The following is a 26,963-nucleotide window of genomic DNA, read 5'->3' on the forward strand; positions in this document are numbered from 1 at the left end:
ATGGGGATAACTGTCCCAGTGACTGAGTGTGTGGGGGGCCCATGGGGCCCCACTGTCTGTGACAGTCATTGTGCTATTATCAGACCCTTCAGGGATTAGGGAAAGTAATATATCTATCTATCTATCTATCTCATATATCTGTCTATCTATCTATCTCATATCTATCTATCTATATCATATATCTGTCTATCTATCTCATATCTATCTATATCATATATCTGTCTATATCATATATCTGTCTATGTATCTATCTATATCATATCTGTCTATGTATCTATCTATCTCATATCTATCTATCTATATCATATCTATCTATATCATATATCTGTCTATGTATCTATCTCATATCTATCTATATCATATATCTGTCTATGTATCTATCTATATCATATCTGTCTATGTATCTATCTATCTCATATCTATGTATCTATCTCATATCTATCTATATCATATATCTGTCTATATCATATATCTGTCTATGTATCTATCTATCTATATCATATATCTGTCTATGTATGTATCTATCTATCTCATATCTATCTATCTATATCATATATCTGTCTATGTATCTATCTATATCATATATCTGTCTATGTATCTATCTATATCATATATCTGTCTATGTATCTATCTATATCATATATCTGTCTATGTATCTATCTATATCATATATCTGTCTATGTATCTATCTATATCATATATCTGTCTATGTATCTATCTATATCATATCTGTCTATGTATCTATCTATCTCATACTTGCCAACTCTCCCGGATTGTCCGGGAGACTCCCGCATTTTGCAAGAGTCTCCCGGACGAGTGTGGCAATCTCCCTGATAGGAAGGGGTAAAAATTTAGTTTAAACGCCGCGATTCACCCGGAATCGCGGCGTTTAGCCCCGCCCCCACTGTAAAATGACGCGATTTGCGTCATTCCGTCACGGGGGCGGGGCCAAAATGACGCGATTTCGCAGCCCCGCCCCCTGCACGCCCACGTCCCAGCCGGCATCTCCCGGAAAAGGAAAAAAAAATGTTGGCAAGTATGATCTATCTCATATCTATCTATCTATATCATATCTATCTATATCATATATCTGTCTATGTATCTATCTCATATCTATCTATATCATATATCTGTCTATGTATCTATCTCATATCTATCTATATCATATATCTGTCTATGTATCTATCTCATATCTATATCTATATCATATATCTGTCTATATCATATATCTGTCTATGTATCTATCTATCTATATCATATATCTGTCTATGTATGTATCTATCTCATATCTATCTATCTATATCATATATCTGTCTATGTATCTATCTCATATCTATCTATATCATATATCTGTCTATGTATCTATCTCATATCTATATCTATATCATATATCTGTCTATATCATATATCTGTCTATGTATCTATCTATCTATATCATATATCTGTCTATGTATGTATCTATCTATCTCATATCTATCTATCTATATCATATATCTGTCTATGTATCTATCTATATCATATATCTGTCTATGTATCTATCTATATCATATATCTGTCTATGTATCTATCTCATATCTATCTATCTATATCATATATCTGTCTATCTATCTATCTCATATCTATCTAATTATATCATATATCTGTCTATGTATCTATCTATCTATCTCATATCTATCTATCTATATCATATATCTGTCTATGTATCTATCTCATATCTATCTATATCATATATCTGTCTATCTATCTATCTCATATCTATCTATCTATATCATATATCTGTCTATGTATCTATCTCATATCTATCTATATCATATATCTGTCTATCTATCTATATCATATATCTGTCTATGTATCTATCTCATATCTATCTATCTATCTATATCATATATCTGTCTATCTATCTCATATCTATCTATCTATATCATATATCTGTCTATCTATCTCTCTCATATCTATCTATATCATATCTATGTATCTATCTATCTCATATCTATCTATCTATATCATATATCTGTCTATGTATCTATCTCATATCTATCTATATCATATATCTGTCTATGTATCTATCTCATATCTATCTATATCATATATCTGTCTATCTATCTATATCATATATCTGTCTATGTATCTATCTCATATCTATCTATCTATCTATATCATATATCTGTCTATCTATCTTATATCTATCTATCTATATCATATATCTGTCTATCTATCTCTCTCATATCTATCTATCTATATCATATCTATGTATCTATCTATCTATCTCATATCTATCTATCTATATCATATATCTGTCTATGTATCTATCTCATATCTATCTATCTATATCATATAGCTATCTCATATCTATCTATCTATATCATATATCTGTCTATGTATCTATCTCATATCTATCTATCTATATCATATATCTGTCTATGTATCTATCTCATATCTATCTATCTATATCATATAGCTGTCTATCTATCTAATATCTATTATCTATATCATATATCTGTCTATGTATCTATCTATCTATCTCATATCTATCTATCTATATCATATATCTGTCTATGTATCTATCTATCTATCTCATATCTATCTATCTGATATCTATTATCTATATTATATATCTGTCTATGTATCTATCTATCTATCTCATATCTATCTATCTATATCATATATCTGTCTATCTATCTATCTCATATCTATCTATCTATATCATATATCTGTCTATGTATCTATCTCATATCTATCTATATCATATATCTGTCTATCTATCTATCTATCTATATCATATATCTGTCTATGTATCTATCTCATATATATCTATCTATCTATCTATATCATATAGCTGTATATCTATTTCATATCTATATATCTATATCATATATCTGTCTATGTATCTATCTATCTATCTCATATCTATCTATCTATATCATATATCTGTCTATCTCATATCTATCTATCTATATCATATCTATGTATCTATCTATCTCATATCTATCTATCTATCTATATCATATAGCTATCTCATATCTATCTATCTATATCATATATCTGTCTATCTATCTCATATCTATCTATCTATATCATATCTATATATCTATATCATATATCTGTCTATGTATCTATCTATCTATCTCATATCTATCTATCTATATCATATAGCTGTCTATGTATCTATCTATCTATCTATCTATATCATATAGCTGTCTATGTATCTATCTATCTATCTCATATCTATCTATCTATATCATATATCTGTCTATGTATCTATCTCATATCTATCTATCTATATCATATAGCTGTCTATGTATCTATCTATCTATATCATATATCTGTCTATGTATCTATCTCATATCTATCTATCTATATCATATAGCTGTCTATGTATCTATCTATCTATCTCATATCTATCTATCTATATCATATATCTGTCTATCTCAGTTATTGAAGTTGATGTGTTGGAAGCAGGAAAAATGGACAACGTGAGGATCTGAGCGACTGACAAGGGGCAAATAGTGATGACTAGACGGCTGGGTCAGAGTATCTCCAAGACGGCCGGCCCTGCCGGAGCTGCTGTAAAGTTACTGCCGGCTATGATAGAAAGGTGTCAGATCACACAGAGCTCCGCAGGTTGCTGTGTATGGGGCTGCGGAGCCGCAGACCGGTCAGAGTGTCCATCCTGACCTCTGTACACTGCAGAAAGTGCCTACAATGGGCACATGAGCACCAGAACTGGACCATGGAGCAATGGAAGAAGGTGGCCTGGTCTGATGAATCACGTTTCCTTTTACATCATGTGGACGGCCGGGTGTGTGCGAGTTGTTTACCTGGGGAGACAGCACCAGGATGCACTATGGGAAGAAGACAAGCTGGCGGAGGCAGTGTGATGATCTGGGCAATGTTCTGCTGGGAAACCTCAGGTCCTGACATTCATGTGGATGTTACTCTGACACGTACCACCTACCTAAACATTACTGCAGACCAAGTACACCCTTCACGGCAGCGGTATTCCCTGATGGTAGTGGCCTCGTACAGCAGGATAATGCCCCTGTCACACTGCAGGAATTGTTCAGGAATGGTCTGAGGAATATGACAAAGAGATCAAGGTGTTGACTTGACCTCCAAATTCCAAAGATTTAGATCTGATCATCTGTGGGATGTGCTGTAAGAAGTCCGAACCATGGAGGCCCCACCTCACAACTTACAGGACTAATAGGATCTGCTGCTAATGTCTTGGTACCAGATACCACAGGACACCTTCAGAGGTCTTGTGGAGGCCATGCATCGAAGGGTCAGAGCTGTTTTGGCAGCACAAGGGCGACCTACACAATATTAGTCTGGTGGTTTAACTGTTGTGGCTGATCGGTGTATGGTGGTGGGATACATCTAGGTGTACACGTGGGTGACAGAGAAGGGGGGCAGTGATGTATTTGGCCGGCCATGTCTAGGCACATGTCCATCAGTGGTGCTGGTTGGCATCCAAGAACGCTGCAATACAGCGATAGCTCGGACTCCTGTGGAAGGGTAGATGGGGAGAAATGTCAGTCTGTAACTGCTATGTACAGGGGTGTGTGTGTGTGTGTGTATATATATATAATATAATGTTAAAGACAGGGGGCATACTTAGCAGTGAGCACAAGTAATGCCCTGGGGTGCCCCTCGTCTATTCTATTTGTTTAGTGTTCCCCCTGGACAGGCGCTTACCGAGGACATTGTTGTACAAGAAGCCGATCTGTCCCTGATGGAGATTAAACAAAACGCACATTATTAATAACTGCTGTCCTCTGGTACCAGCCCCCTCCCCCAAAATCCTGGAGAACACATGGAACACTGTCAGTATGTTCAATGTTGTATGTGGCAGGTGCAGGGGACAAGTAACGGATCACTTAGAGTGGAGAATCTCAGGGTGTCAGAGGTTAATTAAACCAATTATTGGGGTCATTTCTGAATCTGAAATGTTCTGCAGAATGTATCACTATGTACCTGTCGGGGTATATGGGACAGAGCAATGTTCTGCAGATCTCTAGAGAGGTCAGTAATGTAATAATCTGCAGAATATATCACTATGTATCTGTCAGGGGGTAGATGGGACAGAGCAATGTTCTGCAGATCTCTAGAGAGGTCAGTAATGTAATAATCTGCAGAATATATCACTATGTATCTGTCAGGGGGTAGATGGGACAGAGCAATGTTCTGCAGATCTGTAGAGAGGTCAGTAATGTAATCTCCGCCCCCACCCCCAGGAGGACAGAAATGCAACGATATAATCTTTGACCTCCTAAATGACATCGTCAGTGGGTACCTGGGAAAACTGTAAAAGGGTTTGAGTAATGAGGTAAATGGAAAGACAAGACGTGAGGAGACGTTATCCTTTATGAGTTATGTACTCCAATGTCTGGGGTGGCTGTAACACTCACCGCGTGACCCAGAAAATGATGTAATCCAGAAGCACAAGGAAGTGACGATGAGCAGGTTTCGGAAGACGTTGACCTCAAACACCTAGCCTTCCTCATCACTCATGGTGAGAGGGAACAAGCCTGGAGTTAGGAGAGAGGTTTGGGTACAAGAGGGTTAATTAGGATTGGTCATGTCAGATTTCAGCAGAGTTTATGGACTAAAAGACATTGTTTAAGGTTGTGTCGTGTACCCTGAAAGTCCATGTATTATCGTGTAACTGCTACAAGCCCACATGTGTCTCAGCTCTCTCGTCGCCCATAGTGCCCTCTGCCTCATGTTCCCTCTGCCTCATGTTCTCTCTCAGAAAGTCATAACATAAGGACAGCACTTAGAGATGTACTGGAGACCTGTGTGGTCTCCTTGTGTTCTCGGTATCCAAAATTACTAGATTGTGAGCCGATTTGGGCAGGGAAACTGTGCCAGTGTATGCACCCATCAATCCCCGTCTGCCCTGGACCCTCTCCACGGTGGAAGAAACGATAGGCCTGTCTGGAGGAGAGAGGGTTTTATGGTTGATTTTCGCCCTCATCCTGTCCAGTTCAGTGAAGTCCTGTGTATGTAGATGTTATCGTAACTGTCTTCAATAAGGTGCTTCTGAAAATAAGGCAGGTCCCTGCCGGACAGCAACATACGTCAAGGACTAATGGGTTGTTGCTCATGTGATGTAGATGGAGATGACCATCTCCAGATCAGGGTTAATGCCCTCCTCCATCTCCGGGACGGGGGTGGCCACCTGCATCAGACTCTGGCTAGGGCACGCTGCCACGATCACCGTCAGGTTAAACTAAAACTACTCTTTTAAGTTCCTGAGCGCGGTCACCATCACTGAAGGATGAAAGGAGCGATGGGAGGAGAGCGGACATAATGCCTTAAATGTGACTTGTCCATAGAGGTGATCCAGATAACACTGACCGCCTACACACTACACTTCTCTTACCTTGTGTACTGAGAGCAATTCCCATTATCTACTCTCATTCTGTGCACATATGTCTATACTTATTTCCAGAGTTCAAATACAATAATGTTTAATTTTTACCGATGACCATGTCCCGGTATGATCTCATGATGGTTATCCTGTCGACGGTCAGACTGTTGACCCCAGGACTATCAACAGGTCCTGTATGTGGAGATGGTAACAATGGTGACATTGTAACTGGTGAAAGTTGCTAAACAGGATCACACAGGTCCACATAGGATCACACTGGTCCACATAGGACTACACAGGTCCACATAGGATCAGACAGGACCACACGGGATCACACAGGTCCCCATAGGACCACACAGGACTACATAGAATCAGACAGGACCACACGGGATCACACAGGTCCCCATAGGACCACACAGGACTACATAGAATCAGACAGGACCACATAGGATCACACAGGTCCACATAGGACTACACAGGATCACATAGGACTACATAGAATCAGACAGGATAACACAGGACCACATAGGATCACACAGGTCCACATAGCATCACACAGGACCACATAGGATCATATAGCATCTGTCACGAGCCGCGGCGGCCGCGGGCACCGCCGCGACTCAGTTCCTGTTTCTTCTGACGTCCCGGCTGTTGCCAGGGCAACGGCCGGACGCCGAGACCTTTGCCCAGGCGCTCTGGGCGCAATAAACAGCTGGGCACATGCGCAGTCTAGCGCAAACCTGTAGGAACTAATCAGGCAGGGGCTGTGACTTGTTTCAGAGCTAGGCTCTGATTGGCTAGCAGTGGTATTTAGGGCATTGAGGACTGAGCCTCACTGCCGGTTATAGCGTCCTGTCCTCAGTTCTGCTGCCTGCTTGTTCTCACTCTGCTTGGTTATTATTACCTCTGATTGACCTCCCGTGTATGACCTTTGCTTGTTCCTGGACCACTGAACCTACGCTTCTGACCCTGACCATTTGCCTGAAAACCGGATTCTGCTCCTCCGCTAGTGCCCCTGACCTTTCGCTTGTCCCTGGATTTCGAACCTGTGCTTGTGACCTCTGACCTTGGTTTTTCTGCCCGCTACTGTCCGCCAATCCCTCCACTCCTGGGTTCTCCTGGAGTCAGTATACGTTACTCGACCCCCTGTCGGCCCGCGACCATGTCTGTCCCCACCACTAGGGGCTCCAGCGAACACCGGGCCTTCAGGGCAGACCCCGAGTTTCATTGTACTGGCTTGGAAGTTCCTAACATTATAACCGGCCAAGGAAGATGGGCATTATACGGCCATGGACAACGACAAACCGAATCTGTTTCCAGCCCAGATCCTGGCAAATCAAATACAGACGATTTCCCAAGTCGTGCAGAATTTATCCCAGCGGTTGGCAGTCCAAGAAGAGGCTTCCAGAAACCTGCAGCTTCAGCAAGCCCCCGCTGGTGACACACCGGAACCCAAAATGAACTTGCCGGACCGGTTCTCTGGAAACAGGTCAGCCTTCCGCAACTTTATGGAGAGTTGTAGGTTGTACTTCCGCCTGAGACCCCGTTCCTCTGGGTCTGAACAGCAAAGGGTAGGGATCATTATCTTCCTACTGCAGGGCGATTCTCAGTCTTGGGCCTTCTCCTTGCCTTCAACGAGTTCAGCCTTGCAGACCGTGGATGCCTTTTTCCAAGCTTTGAGGTTACTGTACGATGACCCTGACAGGGTGGCCTCAGCTGAGTCTCATCTCTGAGCGTTAAGACAAGGACGTCGCTCTGCTGAAGAATATTGTGCGGAATTCCGGCGCTGGTCCACCGATAGTGCCTGGAATGATCCAGCACTACGAAGTCAATTTTGCCTAGGTCTTACCGAGCAAATTAAGGATTCCTTAGTTCAGTATCCGGTACCAGATTCATTGGAGGAGTTGATGCAACTCATCATCAAAATTGATCGTCGGATCAGAGAAAGAAAGACTGAACGGGAGTCACCCGTACCTACTGACCTATCCTTCAGCTCCGGTACCTCTCTGCTCGATTCCTCTGAACCCATGCAGTTGGGCGCTTACCGGTTGCCTCCAGAAGACGCTCACTAGGCCTTTGTATGTATTGTGGTCAACCCGGTCACTTAGTACGTTCCTGCCCCAACAAGCCGGGAAACTCCAAAGCCTAAGTGCAGGTGAAGAGGTGCGCTTAGGTCTTCAAATTATCTCTTCAGAGAATTCTTTGTTAGTACCTGGACGTTTAGCCTTCCGTGGAAAATCCATGGATCAGACAGCCTTTCTTGATAATGGTGCGGCCGGTAACTTCCTGGACGTACATTTGGCTCTGACGCTCGGCATCCCGGATACCAAGCTAGGATCAAGCATTGCCACCTGTGGGTTGGATGGTAACCCTTTACCTGGGGGAAGAATTCTCGCTAGGACTCCAATGGTGCGGTTGTCTGTAGGAGCCCTCCATACGGAGGAACTCTCCTTCTACCTTATTACCTGTCCCTCTGCTCCTTTGATTCTGGGGTATCCTTGGCTTCGCAGTCATAACCCCCTTATCGACTGGAAAAGAGGGGAAATTGTCCATTGGAGTCCCGGGTGCTCTACTTCGTGCTTGACCTTGCCTTTTAGAATCCTACAGCCTAGTCCAGAATTGTTACCGGTACCCTACCAGGATTTTAGTGATGTTTTTTGCAAACAGAAAGCCGATTCACTTCCACCACACCGAGAATATGACTGCGCAATTGATTTAGTACCAGGTTCCAAGCTGCCCAAAGGGCGGTTATATTCTTTATCCTTCCCTGAAACTCAGGCCATGGAGCTATACGTAGAAGAAAACCTGAAGAAAGGGTTCATTCGCCCCTCTAAATCTCCCATAGGCGCATGTTGCTTTTTCGTTTCAAAAAAAGATGGCAGTCTTAGACCTTGCATTGATTTCCGTGGACTGAATAATATCACGATTAAGAACAGGTATCCGTTACCATTGATTTCTGTTCTGTTTGATCAACTGAAAACAGCCACTATATTTTCAAAATTGACCTCCGAGGGGATTACAATCTTATCCGAATCAAGAAGGGGGATGAGTGGAAGACCGCCTTCAATACTCAGTCGGGACATTACGAATATCTCGTAATGCCATTCGGGCTATGCAACGCTCCGGCAGTCTTTCAGGACCTGATCAACGATGTTTTACAAGAGTTCCTGGGAAAAACAGTTGTTGTTTATTTGGATGACATTTTAATCTATTCCGGATCCTTACCTCAGCATCATCAGCATGTCCGTCAGGTTTTATTGAAATTGCGGGAACATCACCTATATGCAAAATGGGAGAAATGCGAATTCGAGGTGTGCACAGTGGCGTTCCTGGGGTACATCATCTCATCAGGATTTGCAATGGATCCTGCTAAAGTTCAGGCAATCCAAGATTGGGTCCTCCCTACTAACCTGAAGGCGATCCAAAGATTCCTTGGGTTCGCCAATTATTACCAAAGGTTTATTGGCTCATTCTCCTTGTTAGTGGCGCCTATCACTGCCCTCACCCGAAAAGGAGCTAACCCGGCGAAGTGGTCTTCAGAAGCATTGGCAATTTTCTCAACTCTCAAAGCTGCCTTCATTTCTGCTTCAGTGCTGAGACACCCTGACCCAGAACTTCCGTTCATTGTGGAGGTGGAAGCTTCGGATGTCGGTGCTGGTGCCATCCTCTCACAGAAAAACCCACGGAGTAAAAAGTTACATCCTTGTGCTTTTTTCTCTAGAAAATTTCTGCCTGCTGAATGTAATTACGATGTCGGGAATCGTGAATTATTAGCCATTAAGTTGGCATTGGAGGAATGGCGACATTGGTTAGAGGGAGCTGCACATACCATTACCATCTTCACGGACCATAAAAACCTCCAATACATCCAGACCGCTAAGACTCTGAATCCCAGGCAGGCCCGCTGGGTCCTATTCTTCACCAGATTTAGGTTCATCATTACATTCCGTCCAGGTTCCAAAAATACTAAGGCCGATTCCTTGTCCCGAAGTTTTTTGGCCCATCATCCTCAGCCTTCTGATCCGTTGCCTATTGTTCCTTCTACTTCTATTCATCTCGGACTCACCCAGGATCTAGGAGCCACTATCCGACACTTCCAGAGAATCGCTCCAGTTCAGACACCGGTCAACAAATTATTTGTCCCGTTGCACTTAAGGAAATCTGTCCTCATGGAGGGTCATAACAACCGCTTGGCTGGTCATCCGGGAATTCGTAGGACTATCGAAGTTCTTTCTCGTTGGCTTTGGTGGCCCACCTTATCGGATGATGTGGAAACTTACGTTCGTGCCTGTCCTGAATGTGCCAGGAATAAATCTGCTAGAAACCGTCCTTCTGGTCTATTGTTACCCTTGCCTGCTCCAAGCAGGCCTTGGACCCATCTTTCGATGTATTTTATTGTTGACCTGCCAGTATCCGCAGGACATAACACCATTTGGGTAGTCGTGGACCGATTTAGTAAGATGGCACATTTTATTTCCTTGCCCAAGTTACCTAATGCCGGGACCTTGGCCACCTTGTTTTTGACTCATATTTTTCGTCTCCATGGGCTTCCCGAAGACATTGTCTCAGACCGAGGATCCCAGTTTATTGCCCGATTTTGGAGGTCTTTTTGTAAATCCATCGGGATCTCTATCAGTCTGTCCTCGGCGTATTACCCACAGTCGAATGGTCAGATAGAAAGGACTAACCAGGCTTTGGAACAGTTCCTACGCATCTATGTGTCTAAATTCCACGACAACTGGTCCTATCTCTTGCCCTGGGCAGAATTCGCGTACAACAATTCCTGCCATTCCGCTATACATACATCCCCGTTCTTCTGCAACCTCGGGTTTCACCCGAAATCCAACTTGTTCTCTACTGCTGTTTCCTGTGGGGATTCCGGAACACCGGCTTTTACAGTCAGGTTGAGGTCTGTCTGGAAAAAGGTGCACTCTGCATTAGGGCAAGCCTCCCAAAAAGCCAAGGTCTTCGCTGACCGCCATCGTGTGCTATGTTCATTGAAAGTGGGGGATCGGGTTTGGTTGTCCACACGCAACATCAGGTTGCAGCAACCTTGCAGGAAGCTGGGGCCCCGATACATTGGATCATTTCCAATTAAGAAAAAGATAAATCCAGTGGCGTTCAGGCTGAGACTACCACCTTCCTTAAAAATACCCTCAACATTCCATTGTTCTCTTTTAAAGAAAGCTGCTGCTCCCAGCAAATTTACTCAGCCTTCCTTTAACAGGCCCCGGCCTTTGATTGTGAACGGAGACCAGGAATACATCATCGAAAGGATCCTTGACTCAAGGAAGGTTCTAGGCCAAGTTCAATTCCTAGTCCACTGGAAGGGTTACGGCCCAGAAGAGAGATGTTGGATACCACAGAGGCGTCTCCATGCTGAGAGGTTAATGAAGGAATTTTTTAAAAAATTTCCTACTAAGCCTGGATGTCGGGGTTCCTTGACCCCTCCTCAAGGGGGGGTACTGTCACGAGTCGCGGCGGCTGCGGGCACCGCCGCGACTCAGTTCCTGTTTCTTCTGACGTCCCAGCTGTCTCTACGGCGACCGGGACGTCACTTCCGGATATCCAGGGCAACGGCCGGACGTCGAGAACTTTGCGCAGGATTTCGAACCTGTTCTTGTGACCTCTGACCTTGGTTTTTCTGCCCGCTACTGTCCGCCAATCACTCCACTCCTGGGTTCTCCTGGAGTCAGTATACGTTACTCGACCCCCTGTCGGCCCGCGGCCAAGTCTGTCCCCACCACTAGGGGCTCCAGCGAACGCCGGGCCTTCAGGGCAGACCCCGAGTTTCATTGTACTGGCTTGGGAGTTCCTAACAGCATCACACAGGACTACACAGGATCATATATGACTACATAGAATCAGACAGGTCCACAAAGGACCACTCAGGTCCACATAGGATCACACAGGATTACATCACACAGAATCACATAGGACCACACAAGTCCACATTGGATCACACAAGACCACAGAGGATCACACAGGTCCACATTTGACTACACATTCTACCAGAATGGTACTGTATTACTCTCACTATAACACGATGTTACTGTATTACTCTCACTATAACATGATGTTACTGTATTACTCTCACTATAACACACTGTTACTGTATTACTCTCACTATAACACACTGTTACTGTATTACTCTCACTATAACACACTGTTACTGTATTACTCTCACTATAACACACTGTTACTGTATTACTCTCAGTATAACACAATGTTACTGTATTACTCTCACTATAACACACTGTTACTGTATTACTCTCAGTATAACACGATGTTACTGTATTACTCTCAGTATAACACGATGTTACTGTATTACTCAGTATAACACGATGTTACTGTATTACTCTCACTATAACACACTGTTACTGTATTACTCTCACTATAACACACTGTTACTGTATTACTCTCAGTATAACACGATGTTACTGTATTACTCTCAGTATAACACGATGTTACTGTATTACTCTCACTATAACACACTGTTACTGTATTACTCTCACTATAACACATTGTTACTGTATTACTCTCACTATAACACACTGTTACTGTATTACTCTCACTATAACACACTGTTACTGTATTACTCTCACTATAACACACTGTTACTGTATTACTCTCACTATAACACACTGTTACTGTATTACTCTCAGTATAACACAATGTTACTGTATTACTCTCACTATAACACACTGTTTACTGTATTACTCTCAGTATAACACGATGTTACTGTATTACTCTCACTATAACACACTGTTACTGTATTACTCTCACTATAACACACTGTTACTGTATTACTCTCACTATAACACACTGTTACTGTATTACTCTCAGTATAACACAATGTTACTGTATTACTCTCACTATAACACACTGTTACTGTATTACTCTCAGTATAACACGATGTTACTGTATTACTCTCAGTATAACACGATGTTACTGTATTACTCAGTATAACACGATGTTACTGTATTACTCTCACTATAACACACTGTTACTGTATTACTCTCACTATAACACACTGTTACTGTATTACTCTCAGTATAACACGATGTTACTGTATTACTCTCAGTATAACACGATGTTACTGTATTACTCTCACTATAACACACTGTTACTGTATTACTCTCACTATAACACATTGTTACTGTATTACTCTCACTATAACACACTGTTACTGTATTACTCTCACTATAACACACTGTTACTGTATTACTCTCACTATAACACACTGTTACTGTATTACTCTCACTATAACACACTGTTACTGTATTACTCTCACTATAACACAATGTTACTGTATTACTCTCAGTATAACACAATGTTACTGTATTACTCTCAGTATAACACACTGTTACTGTATTACTCTCACTATAACACACTGTTACTGTATTACTCTCACTATAACACATTGTTACTGTATTACTCTCACTATAACACACTGTTACTGTATTACTCTCACTATAACACATTGTTACTGTATTACTCTCACTATAACACACTGTTACTGTATTACTCTCACTATAACACACTGTTACTGTATTACTCTCACTATAACACACTGTTACTGTATTACTCTCACTATAACACACTGTTACTGTAATACTCTCAGTATAACACGATGTTACTGTATTACTCTCACTATAACACGATGTTACTGTATTACTCTCACTATAACACGATGTTACTGTATTACTCTCACTATAACACACTGTTACTGTATTACTCTCACTATAACACACTGTTACTGTATTACTCTCAGTATAACACAATGTTACTGTATTACTCTCACTATAACACACTGTTACTGTATTACTCTCACTATAACACACTGTTACTGTATTACTCTCAGTATAACACTATGTTACTGTATTACTCTCACTATAACACACTGTTACTGTATTACTCTCACTATAACACATTGTTACTGTATTACTCTCAGTATAACACGATGTTACTGTATTACTCTCACTATAACACACTGTTACTGTATTACTCTCACTATAGCACAATGTTACTGTATTACTCTCACTATAACACACTGTTACTGTATTACTCTCACTATAACACACTGTTACTGTATTACTCTCACTATAACACACTGTTACTGTATTACTCTCACTATAACACGATGTTACTGTATTACTCTCACTATAACACATTGTTACTGTATTACACTCACTATAACACGATGTTACTGTATTACTCTCACTATAACACACTGTTACTGTATTACTCTCACTATAACACAATGTTACTGTATTACTCTCACTATAACACACTGTTACTGTATTACTCTCAGTATAACACGATGTTACTGTATTACTCTCACTATAACACGATGTTACTGTATTACTCTCACTATAACACAATGTTACTGTATTACTCTCAGTATAACACACTGTTACTGTATTACTCTCACTATAACACAATGTTACTGTATTACTCTCACTATAACACACTGTTACTGTTGTATACTCTCACTATAACACGATGTTACTGTATTACTCTCACTATAACACATTGTTACTGTATTACTCTCACTATAACACAATGTTACTGTATTACTCTCACTATAACACACTGTTACTGTATTACTCTCACTATAACACAATGTTACTGTATTACTCTCACTATAACACACTGTTACTGAATTACTCTCAGTATAACACGATGTTACTGTATTACTCTCAGTATAACACGATGTTACTGTATTACTCTCACTATAACACGATGTTACTGTATTACTCTCAGTATAACACACTGTTACTGTATTACTCTCAGTATAACACGATGTTACTGTATTACTCTCACTATAACACACTGTTACTGTATTACTCTCACTATAACACACTGTTACTGTATTACTCTCACTATAACACGATGTTACTGTATTACTCTCACTATAACACACTGTTACTGTATTACTCTCACTATAACACATTGTTACTGTATTACTCTCACTATAACACATTGTTACTGTATTACTCTCAGTATAACACGATGTTACTGTATTACTCTCACTATAACACACTGTTACTGTATTACTCTCACTATAACACAATGTTACTGTATTACTCTCACTATAACACACTGTTACTGTATTACTCCTCACTTACCACTACACTGTTACTGTATTACTCTCACTATAACACGATGTTACTGTATTACTCTCACTATAACACATTGTTACTGTATTACTCTCACTATAACACACTGTTACTGTATTACTCTCACTATAACACGATGTTACTGTATTACTCTCACTATAACACATTGTTACTGTATTACACTCACTATAACACATTGTTACTGTATTACTCTCACTATAACACACTGTTACTGTATTACTCTCACTATAACACGATGTTACTGTATTACTCTCACTATAACACACTGTTACTGTATTACTCTCACTATAACACAATGTTACTGTATTACTCTCACTATAACACAATGTTACTGTATTACTCTCACTATAAACACAATGTTACTGTATTACTCTCACTATAACACATTGTTACTGTATTACTCTCACTATAACACGATGTTACTGTATTACTCTCACTATAACACACTGTTACTGTATTACTCTCACTATAACACACTGTTACTGTATTACTCTCACTATAACACAATGTTAACTGTATTACTCTCACTATAACACAATGTTACTGTATTACTCTCACTATAACACATTGTTACTGTATTACTCTCACTATAACACGATGTTACTGTATTACTCTCACTATAACACACTGTTACTGTATTACTCTCACTATAACACACTGTTACTGTATTACTCTCACTATAACACAATGTTACTGTATTACTCTCACTATAACACAATGTTACTGTATTACTCTCACTATAACACAATGTTACTGTATTACTCTCACTATAACACAATGTTACTGTATTACTCTCACTATAACACATTGTTACTGTATTACTCTCACTATAACACGATGTTACTGTAATACTCTCACTATAACACACTGTTACTGTATTACTCTCACTATAACACAATGTTACTGTATTACTCTCACTATAACACACTGTTACTGTATTACTTTCAGTATAACACACTGTTACTGTATTACTCTCACTATAACACACTGTTACTGTATTACTCTCACTATAACACAATGTTACTGTATTACTCTCACTATAACACAATGTTACTGTATTACTCTCACGTATAACACACTGTTACTGTATTACTCTCACTATAACACACTGTTACTGTATTACTCTCACTATAACACACTGTTACTGTATTACTCTCACTATAACACAATGTTACTGTATTACTCTCACTATAACACACTGTTACTGTATTACTCTCACTATAACACACTGTTACTGTATTACTCTCACTAACACACTGTTACTGTATTACTCTCACTATAACACGATGTTACTGTATTACTCTCACTATAACACACTGTTACTGTATTACTCTCACTATAACACACTGTTACTGTAATACTCTCACTATAACACACTGTTACTGTAATACTCTCAGTATAACACACTGTTACTGTAATACTCTCACTATAACACACTGTTACTGTATTACTCTCACTATAACACACTGTTACTGTATTACTCTCAGTATAACACACTGTTACTGTATTACTCTCACTATAACACACTGTTACTGTATTACTCTCACTATAACACACTGTTACTGTATTACTCTCACTATAACACACTGTTACTGTATTACTCTCAGTATAACACGATGTTACTGTATTACTCTCAGTATAACACGATGTTACTGTATTACTCTCACTATAACACACTGTTACTGTATTACTCTCACTATAACACACTGTTACTGTAATACTCTCAGTATAACACACTGTTACTGTAATACTCTCAGTATAACACGATGTTACTGTATTACTCTCACTATAACACAATGTTACTGTATTACTCTCACTATAACACAATGTTACTGTATTACTCTCACTATAACACACTGTTACTGTATTACTCTCAGTATAACACACTGTTACTGTATTACTCTCAGTATAACACGATGTTACTGTATTACTCTCAGTATAACACATTGTTGCTGTATTACTCTCACTATAACACACTGTTACTGTATTACTCTCAGTATAACACACTGTTACTGTATTACTCTCACTATAACACACTGTTACTGTATTACTCTCACTATAACACACTGTTACTGTATTACTCTCACTATAACACAATGTTACTGTATTACTCTCACTATAACACAATGTTACTGTATTACTCTCACTATAACACACTGTTACTGTATTACTCTCACTATAACACACTGTTACTGTATTACTCTCACTATAACACACTGTTACTGTATTACTCTCACTATAACACAATGTTACTGTATTACTCTCACTATAACACACTGTTACTGTATTACTCTCACTATAACACACTGTTACTGTATTACTCTCACTATAACACGATGTTACTGTATTACTCTCACTATAACACACTGTTACTGTATTACTCTCACTATAACACACTGTTACTGTATTACTCTCACTATAACACACTGTTACTGTATTACTCTCACTATAACACACTGTTACTGTATTACTCTCACTATAACACACTGTTACTGTATTACTCTCACTATAACACACTGTTACTGTATTACTCTCACTATAACACACTGTTACTGTATTACTCTCACTATAACACACTGTTACTGTATTACTCTCACTATAACACACTGTTACTGTAATACTCTCAGTATAACACGATGTTACTGTATTACTCTCACTATAACACACTGTTACTGTATTACTCTCACTATAACACAATGTTACTGTATTACTCTCACTATAACACAATGTTACTGTATTACTCTCACTATAACACACTGTTACTGTATTACTCTCAGTATAACACACTGTTACTGTATTACTCTCAGTATAACACAATGTTACTGTATTACTCTCACTATAACACACAGTTACTGTATTACTCTCACTATAACCTGATGTTACTGTATTACTCTCACTATAACACAATGTTACTGTATTACTCTCACTATAACACACTGTTACTGTATTACTCTCACTATAACACACTGTTACTGTATTACTCTCACTATAACACGATGTTACTGTATTACTCTCACTATAACACACTGTTACTGTATTACTCTCACTATAACACGATGTTACTGTATTACTCTCACTATAACACACTGTTACTGTATTACTCTCACTATAACACACTGTTACTGTATTACTCTCACTATAACACGATGTTACTGTATTACTCTCACTATAACACAATGTTACTGTATTACTCTCACTATAACACAATGTTACTGTATTACTCTCACTATAACACACTGTTACTGTATTACTCTCACTATAACACACTGTTACTGTATTACTCTCACTATAACACACTGTTACTGTAATACTCTCAGTATAACACGATGTTACTGTATTACTCTCACTATAACACACTGTTACTGTATTACTCTCACTATAACACACTGTTACTGTAATACTCTCAGTATAACACGATGTTACTGTATTACTCTCACTATAACACGATGTTACTGTATTACTCTCACTATAACACACTGTTACTGTATTACTCTCACTATAACACACTGTTACTGTATTACTCTCACTATAACACACTGTTACTGTATTACTCTCACTATAACACAATGTTACTGTATTACTCTCACTATAACACACTGTTACTGTATTACTCTCAGTATAACACACTGTTACTGTATTACTCTCAGTATAACACAATGTTACTGTATTACTCTCAGTATAACACAATGTTACTGTATTACTCTCACTATAACACACAGTTACTGTATTACTCTCACTATAACCTGATGTTACTGTATTACTCTCACTATAACACAATGTTACTGTATTACTCTCACTATAACACACTGTTACTGTATTACTCTCACTATAACACGATGTTACTGTATTACTCTCACTATAACACACTGTTACTGTATTACTCTCACTATAACACACTGTTACTGTATTACTCTCACTATAACACACTGTTACTGTATTACTCTCACTATAACACACTGTTACTGTATTACTCTCACTATAACACACTGTTACTGTATTACTCTCACTATAACACACTGTTACTGTAATACTCTCAGTATAACACGATGTTACTGTATTACTCTCACTATAACACACTGTTACTGTATTACTCTCACTATAACACAATGTTACTGTATTACTCTCACTATAACACAATGTTACTGTATTACTCTCACTATAACACACTGTTACTGTATTACTCTCACTATAACACACTGTTACTGTATTACTCTCACTATAACACACAGTTACTGTATTACTCTCAGTATAACACACTGTTACTGTATTACTCTCAGTATAACACACTGTTACTGTATTACTCTCAGTATAACACACTGTTACTGTATTACTCTCAGTATAACACACTGTTACTGTATTACTCTCAGTATAACACACTGTTACTGTATTACTCTCAGTATAACACACTGTTACTGTATTACTCTCAGTATAACACACTGTTACTGTATTACTCTCACTATAACACACTGTTACTGTATTACTCTCACTATAACACACTGTTACTGTATTACTCTCACTATAACACAATGTTACTGTATTACTCTCACTATAACACACTGTTACTGTATTACTCTCACTATAACACACTGTTACTGTAATACTCTCACTATAACACAATGTTACTGTATTACTCTCACTATAACACAATGTTACTGTATTACTCTCACTATAACACAATGTTACTGTAATACTGTCACTATATCAGATGGTTACTATATTACAGTCTCACTGTACCAGGCTGTTACCAGTGGTGGAAGTGATCTGTGTCGGTGTAACATACCAGCACCTATAAATTGCCCCTGCTGCTGTATCTGCCCCATGTTCTGCAGGCACTCAGTGTGCAGGGCATGGCAGCAGCAGGCTGGCTCACGGGGGCTCAGGGGTTGTGGGACGAGGGGGCCACCAGTAGTTTGGAGATTGAGAAGTTTGGAGACTTCCACGGCTCATACTAATGTGCCATGAGTGAGGGGCGGAGCAACAGCCCAGCGGTGACAGAGTGGGTGGTCCAACTGTCACTCACCTGCCTCTCACCTGTCATTTACCTGTCACTCACCTGTCATTTACCTGTCACCCACCTGCCTCTCACCTGTCATTTACCTGTCACCCACCTGCCTCTCACCTGTCATTTACCTGTCACTCACCTGTCATTTACCTGTCACCCACCTGCCTCTCACCTGTCATTTACCTGTCACTCACCTGTCACCCACCTGTCATTTACCTGCCTCTCACCTATCATTTACCCGTCACTCACCTGTCATTTACCTGTCACCCACCTGTCACCCACCTGTCATTTACCTGTCACTCACCTTTCACCCACCTGTCATTCACCTGTCACTCACCTGTCATTTACCTGTCACTCACCTAACTCTCACCTGTCACTCACCTGTCATTTACCTGTCACCCACCTGCCTCTCACCCACCTGCCTCTCACCTGTCATTTACCTGTCACCCACCTGTCATTTACCTGTCACCCACCTGCCTCTCACATGTCATTTACCTGTCACCCACCTGCCTCTCACATGTCATTTACCTGTCACTCACCGCCCTCTCACATGTCATTTACCTGTCACTCACCAGCCTCTCACCTGTCATTTACCTGTCATTAACCTGTTACTGAGAGCAGCACGGGGACTGTGTACATTTTTTCTCTTTTACACCCTTCCTATTTGCCATTATCCAGGTCATGTCACCAGGGGACATATTGTCTACAATACACAGTGGAAGGGAAACCACACGTGGAGCAGGGAATCACATGTATGTAAGGTCAGAGTATGACGGCTCGGTGACAACTTACCATGCATCATTTCATATGTTTCATTTTATAATATATAATGTTAAAATTAATTTTACACTATCGAAATCCCTAAAGCTTCATGGGGTGTCGACTGCCCCCAGCAACTCACTTCATATTCCCACTGTGACCAGTAAGTGTTACTGTGTTACTTTCTACCACAACAGTACTGAAATATTATTATTATTATTATTATTGCTGATGTGAGTACTATCATTATATCAGATTGTTACTGTATTACGCTATATCACCCAGTTACTGCATTACTCTCTGTCTATATCCGGTTATTACTCATATAGCAATTACTACTGATTTTCCATCCACCGAAGGTAAAATGCTACAGTATTCTCCTGTGTCTAAACCCTTTATTATGATGTTACTCTGAGTAATTGTACTACTCTCCTATTCAAGGTGGCATTTTCTCTCCCACTCATTATGACCTCACTACTGCCACATATTTTATTCCATTACAGTATACTTGTTACTCACTTATCGATGGCTGTTTGACCTTCTCCTCAAGCTAGTTCCACGTGGCACGAGACTCCGGTGGAAATTCTCCATAGTGTTGGAAGCTGTTCCCTGCAGAGCTAACTTAAGGCCATCAGGAGCCAGGTGGTCGATCCTTCAGCTGGAAGAACCATGAAGAGATATTTCATTGCTATGATGTTCTGATCGAGGGCGCATCTAACAAGAAAGCTTCATATCTACCTTGGATATCTCTGATGTAAGCCTATATATGTTTGGAGAATGTGATGTCAAAGTGGCTTAACTCATTAATTGTGCACGAAAAAGTATTATTACTTGTTCAAACTTAAGGTAATGTTGGTGTTGGTCTGTAGATGTAGAAGTCATGTTGGTCTGTAGATGTAGAAGTGATGTTGTTCTGTAGATGTTGATGTAGGATTGATGTTGGTCTGTAGATGTAGAAGTGATGTTGGTCTGTAGATGTAGAAGTCATGTTGGTCTGTAGATGTTGATGTAGAAGTCATGTTGGTCTGTAGATGTAGAAGTCATGTTGGTCTGTAGATGTTGATGTAGGATTGATGTTGGTCTGTAGATGTAGAAGTGATGTTGGTCTGTAGATGTAGAAGTCATGTTGGTCTGTAGATGTTGATGTAGAAGTCATGTTGGTCTGTAGATGTAGAAGTCATGTTGGTCTGTAGATGTAGAAGTCATGTTGGTCTGTAGATGTAGAAGTCATGTTGGTCTGTAGATGTAGAAGTCATGTTGGTCTGTAGATGTAGAAGTCATGTTGGTCTGTAGATGTAGAAGTCATGTTGGTCTGTAGATGTAGAAGTCATGTTGGTCTGTAGATGTAGAAGTCATGTTGGTCTGTAGATGTTGATGTAGAAGTCATGTTGGTCTGTAGATGTTGATGTAGAAGTCATGTTGGTCTGTAGATGTTCATGTAGAAGTCATGTTGGTCTGTAGATATTGATGTAGAAGTCATGTTGGTCTGTAGATGTTGATGTAGAAGTCATGTTGGTCTGTAGATGTTGATGTAGAAGTCATGTTGGTCTGTAGATCTAGAAGTGATGTTGGTCTGTAGATGTTGATGTAGAAGTCATGTTGGTCTGTAGATGTTGACGTAGAAGTGATGTTGGTCTGTAGATGTAAAAGTCATGTTGGTCTGTAGATGTTGATGTAGAAGTCATGTTGGTCTGTAGATGTTGATGTAGAAGTCATGTTGGTCTGTAGATGTTCATGTAGAAGTCATGTTGGTCTGTAGATATTGATGTAGAAGTCATGTTGGTCTGTAGATGTTGATGTAGAAGTCATGTTGGTCTGTAGATGTTGATGTAGAAGTCATGTTGGTCTGTAGATCTAGAAGTGATGTTGGTCTGTAGATGTTGATGTAGAAGTCATGTTGGTCTGTAGATGTTGACGTAGAAGTGATGTTGGTCTGTAGATGTAAAAGTCATGTTGGTCTGTAGATGTAGAAGTCATGTTGGTCTGTAGAAGTTCATGTAGAAGTCATGTTCATGTGGGATTGATTTTGGTGGAAACAGCTCTCTTCAAAATCCACACCACCATCTCTTATAAAAATTAGACACTCTCTTAAAACCCTTCTCTTTATTAGAGCTTACCCTACTCCCACCTATAATACTCAGACTAATACACCCTCACAGCTGTCCCAATCTCCACTCTGAGCCACACTCGCTCCTCTTGTTTCATCTGTGCCCTCTTCCACTTAGAATGTAAGTTCTCTAATGAGCAGGATCCTTCATACCCTTTGTTTTCATGTCTGCATTTATTTTGTCTAACGTATGTACCTGTTTTATGTATGTCCTGTTTTCACTACTGTACGGTGCTGCAGAGCACTGTGGTGCCTTACAAATCTATGATAATGATACTAATAGAACTTGGAATCTGGTCTCAGGGGGGGCGCCCACTGGTTAGAATGAAAGTGAAATGGTTTGTAGTATCCAAAAAAGTTCACATTTGTTAAAAAAGTAGTAACTTACACACCCCGAAGCAGATGACAAGCCTATCTGATCAGCGATGGTAATAAAACAGCAAAATCTCAACGCGTTTCGTCTGTAAACAGATGTGAACATTTTTGGATACTACATCTGTGTCCCTCTGTATATTGATTGAGGTAACATATCGGTTAAACCTATGATGGCTGAAGATTGACTACATCCTCACGGGCTACAGGACATCCCTCCAGAGAAGCCATAACACTTTTTGTGTCTGGTACGCATATCTCTGCACTAGTGTGACCTGTTTATTTTTTGCACTTTGCCTAATGGGACTATCTTGATTGCTACGTGGCTCTGTGTCCTTTCCCACCATTTTTTCTATTTCTATCCACTTCAGATACTGTGGATATCCACATGGTGGAAAGTTTTGGCTCACTTTACTCTGGTGATTAGGTTCCTTTTCTGGATTCTCATATTGGCTCCAATAATATACTGTACTACACTATTGTGCGCCTCCTCTTCCATCTTTTTTTAGATTTTTTCCTGCTACACCGCTTGATTTAGAGGATTGGCAGCCGCCCGCACAGGGGAAGTGAGACATATGAAGGAACCAGTTCAAGACATTGGACTTTACTAATATAGTTGTACTGGTGTATTGTCTTAGCGCCGTTTGTATCTATTTTGTGCATATATATATCTATAATATCATTATTTCTCATTTTATAGTGCTAATAACATGATAATAGTAATGGGACCAATAAATGAACATTCATATTATGCCACATAGCTGTGCCCACAGTTCATCATCAAACATACGTAGGCAGCTTGTGTGCGACTCAACCCATCTCACACGTCTTCAGTTCCACAAAGGAACCTGGGAGGAGTTGCCGTTTCAGCCATCTTTGGCTGCTTTGATGAAGCGGCTCCGGGGTGTCAGATGAAACTGGTCCACGTGCCATATCTGGCCCGCCTGCCAGAGGGTGCTGACGCCTATTTTAGTAGTTCAGTATAATCTTGCAGATGAGAAGCGGCCCCGTAGTGCTCAGTCCAGAGATTCCAAGTACAAGAACAATTATTTGGTGATGCTAGAGATTAATTCCCTATGGTAGGTTTACAGGGTTCAGTTGCCGATGGAACGTATTAAAGATGGCTGATGTTATCAAGAAATAACAAATAGATCTTTTTTCTTCTAGGGGCAGAAATGGAGGGTTGCAAGAAAGAGGAAGGGGTGGAAACGAAATTAAAGAGATCCGATGAAAGGAAAAAAATTCCACCAAGAGGGAAAAGGCCAAACACAAGTAAGACCTTAAAGCCTAGCCCTAGAATGCGTCCTTCCTCTGGGTCTCTATGTTTTAACTGATAGTCCTCATGAGATTGGGCAGGAGATCAGCTTGTAGTGTAAGCTTTGAGATGTTGAGGACATGCTGATTGTTCCTTCTAACCCTACTGCAGACCTGAAGCGGTTTCTGACCTTCGCGCTCCCCCACTTCTGCATCCGATTCCTCTACAGTAACCCCAAAGAGTTTATTGCTTCAAAATTCTTCTTCGGAGCTGGATTCGGAGGCGTCGTGGGAACTGGTAATTGTGCAGCTACTTGCTGAATGTTTATATGTCTCGTTGGACAGAATATAATCAAGATGCCTGGGCTACACACATGTTCATGACACGTATGATGTTTGCACACGGACAGACGAAAGCTCCTATATTTTAAAGCATTGTCTTTATAATAATAATTATATAATAACTTTTAATTTAATGCTTCAAGTGGTACATCTATTTTTCTAGGAATCTTTTATTTACTAGTTAACCCAATGAGCCTTTATGAAGAACAGAAGATAAATCTTTTGTATGGGATTACAGGTGAATATATGTAAAATACTCTTTATTTATCTATACCCCTACTGTCTTCTTTGCCCATCATCTTTGACTATGTGGAGGGTGTAGAAGAGATTATTACAATTTCTCTTTTCTAGGACGCCAAGATGTTCTTCTCTGCTTTGGTGTCATCTCACGTTTTCTTCTGTCTCCTCAGCGACGTTTGCTATCGGCTGTGCCACCTCCACCTACTTCCGATGTACCACACTAATCATAATGCCCAATTTTTTGGGGAAAGAGGGTCGTGCCTACTTGGTTATCTTTGTGTTGGCCTCTATCTACGCAGGTAAATATCCGGCCCAATGATCTTCTTATTTTACGTAAAGCAGATTAGTTTGCATGCAAGTGACCTGATACGATCTCCACCATTGTCAGGACCCGTCGCCAACCTGGAGCTCAGCGTGGAGGAGGTCGTACGGTCCGTTGCCTGTATGAAGGATTTGCAGATTAACCACACAAAGATGATTTGGAAACTGATGACGAAACCCGTCAAACAGATTGTTGAAGACCTGGTGGTGAGGAAAGAGATGAGAGTTTTCTAGATGTAGGAAAATATTGAGGCCAGTGAGAAATGTTAATAGAAAGACATTGTGGAAATTTTAAGACCTTGGCAGATACCAACAAGTTTGGAGAGATCTCCCATTCAGAATTTAATTGAGTAGAGAATAATATTAAAATAAGGAATGGACGTCTAGGGATGAATAGGGCGTGATCACACCCTATCGACACAATGAGAGGTGGACGCATCACCGTTACTCCTTCTAAGAGACGTATCACTTGCAGGTGCTGGTGGGATGATTGGCAATATTAGCAGCACTATCTGGCTGCGGCTGCTGATTGCGTATTGACCCCTCAAACTCACAGTACCGTGGTCACTTTATTCCGTGAATAATACAAAGCATCATTGTGTCAACCAACGTTATAATGACTACAAAAATGCAAATGTCTTGTTTTATCTTGAGTCTCATGAGCCATATTGTATCTTGTAGCTTATAGCTTAGACCCAGCTGTACCCGTTGTGTTCTAGAAAAGTGCAAAGGATTTGAAAAAGAACAGCAACGGAATCCTGGCTCTGTTTAAGGAGACGGAGGAGGAAATGGAAAGTACTGACGGATACGACAAGAAGAAGGAGAAAGAAATATTGGAGAGGGAGGAAGAGGCGGAAAACCCGACTCAGTCTACACAGAGGAAATTTGACATTAAGACCCATCTCCGTTGCGAGTGTGAGTACACAGGGATTCTGTTGGCAGTTACACAGAGCTGGATTAAGGCTTTGGGGGCACAGAGCGCTGACGACACGGGTCCCTATGGTCTAAAATTAATGGCATAGTGAGATCATTCATGAAAACAGAGAGAAA

The 26,963-nt window shown here is 40.0% G+C and overlaps 1 protein-coding gene across 4 annotated transcripts; it reads left to right on the plus strand.

Annotated features, from left to right (window-relative positions):
- On the plus strand, nucleotides 1-26,963 carry LOC142108430 (E3 ubiquitin-protein ligase DCST1-like). Of its 4 annotated transcripts, none has more exons than XM_075192058.1 (9): nucleotides 1-104; nucleotides 21,197-21,270; nucleotides 21,781-22,031; nucleotides 24,924-25,028; nucleotides 25,183-25,308; nucleotides 25,516-25,590; nucleotides 25,763-25,891; nucleotides 25,981-26,120; nucleotides 26,633-26,963. In XM_075192058.1, exons 4-9 carry the CDS (start codon nucleotides 24,932-24,934, stop codon nucleotides 26,933-26,935), a joined length of 870 nt encoding a protein of 289 aa, XP_075048159.1. In that variant the 5' UTR covers nucleotides 1-104; nucleotides 21,197-21,270; nucleotides 21,781-22,031; nucleotides 24,924-24,931; the 3' UTR covers nucleotides 26,936-26,963. The 4 variants fall into 4 exon arrangements, with proteins under 4 accessions (XP_075048159.1, XP_075048160.1, XP_075048162.1 ...); XM_075192059.1 differs by having other exon boundaries at nucleotides 21,832-22,031; XM_075192060.1 differs by lacking the exon at nucleotides 1-104 and adding an exon at nucleotides 6,010-6,340.

This window comes from Mixophyes fleayi, chromosome 12 (genome assembly GCF_038048845.1).
Source record: "Mixophyes fleayi isolate aMixFle1 chromosome 12, aMixFle1.hap1, whole genome shotgun sequence".
NCBI lineage: Eukaryota > Metazoa > Chordata > Amphibia > Anura > Limnodynastidae > Mixophyes > Mixophyes fleayi.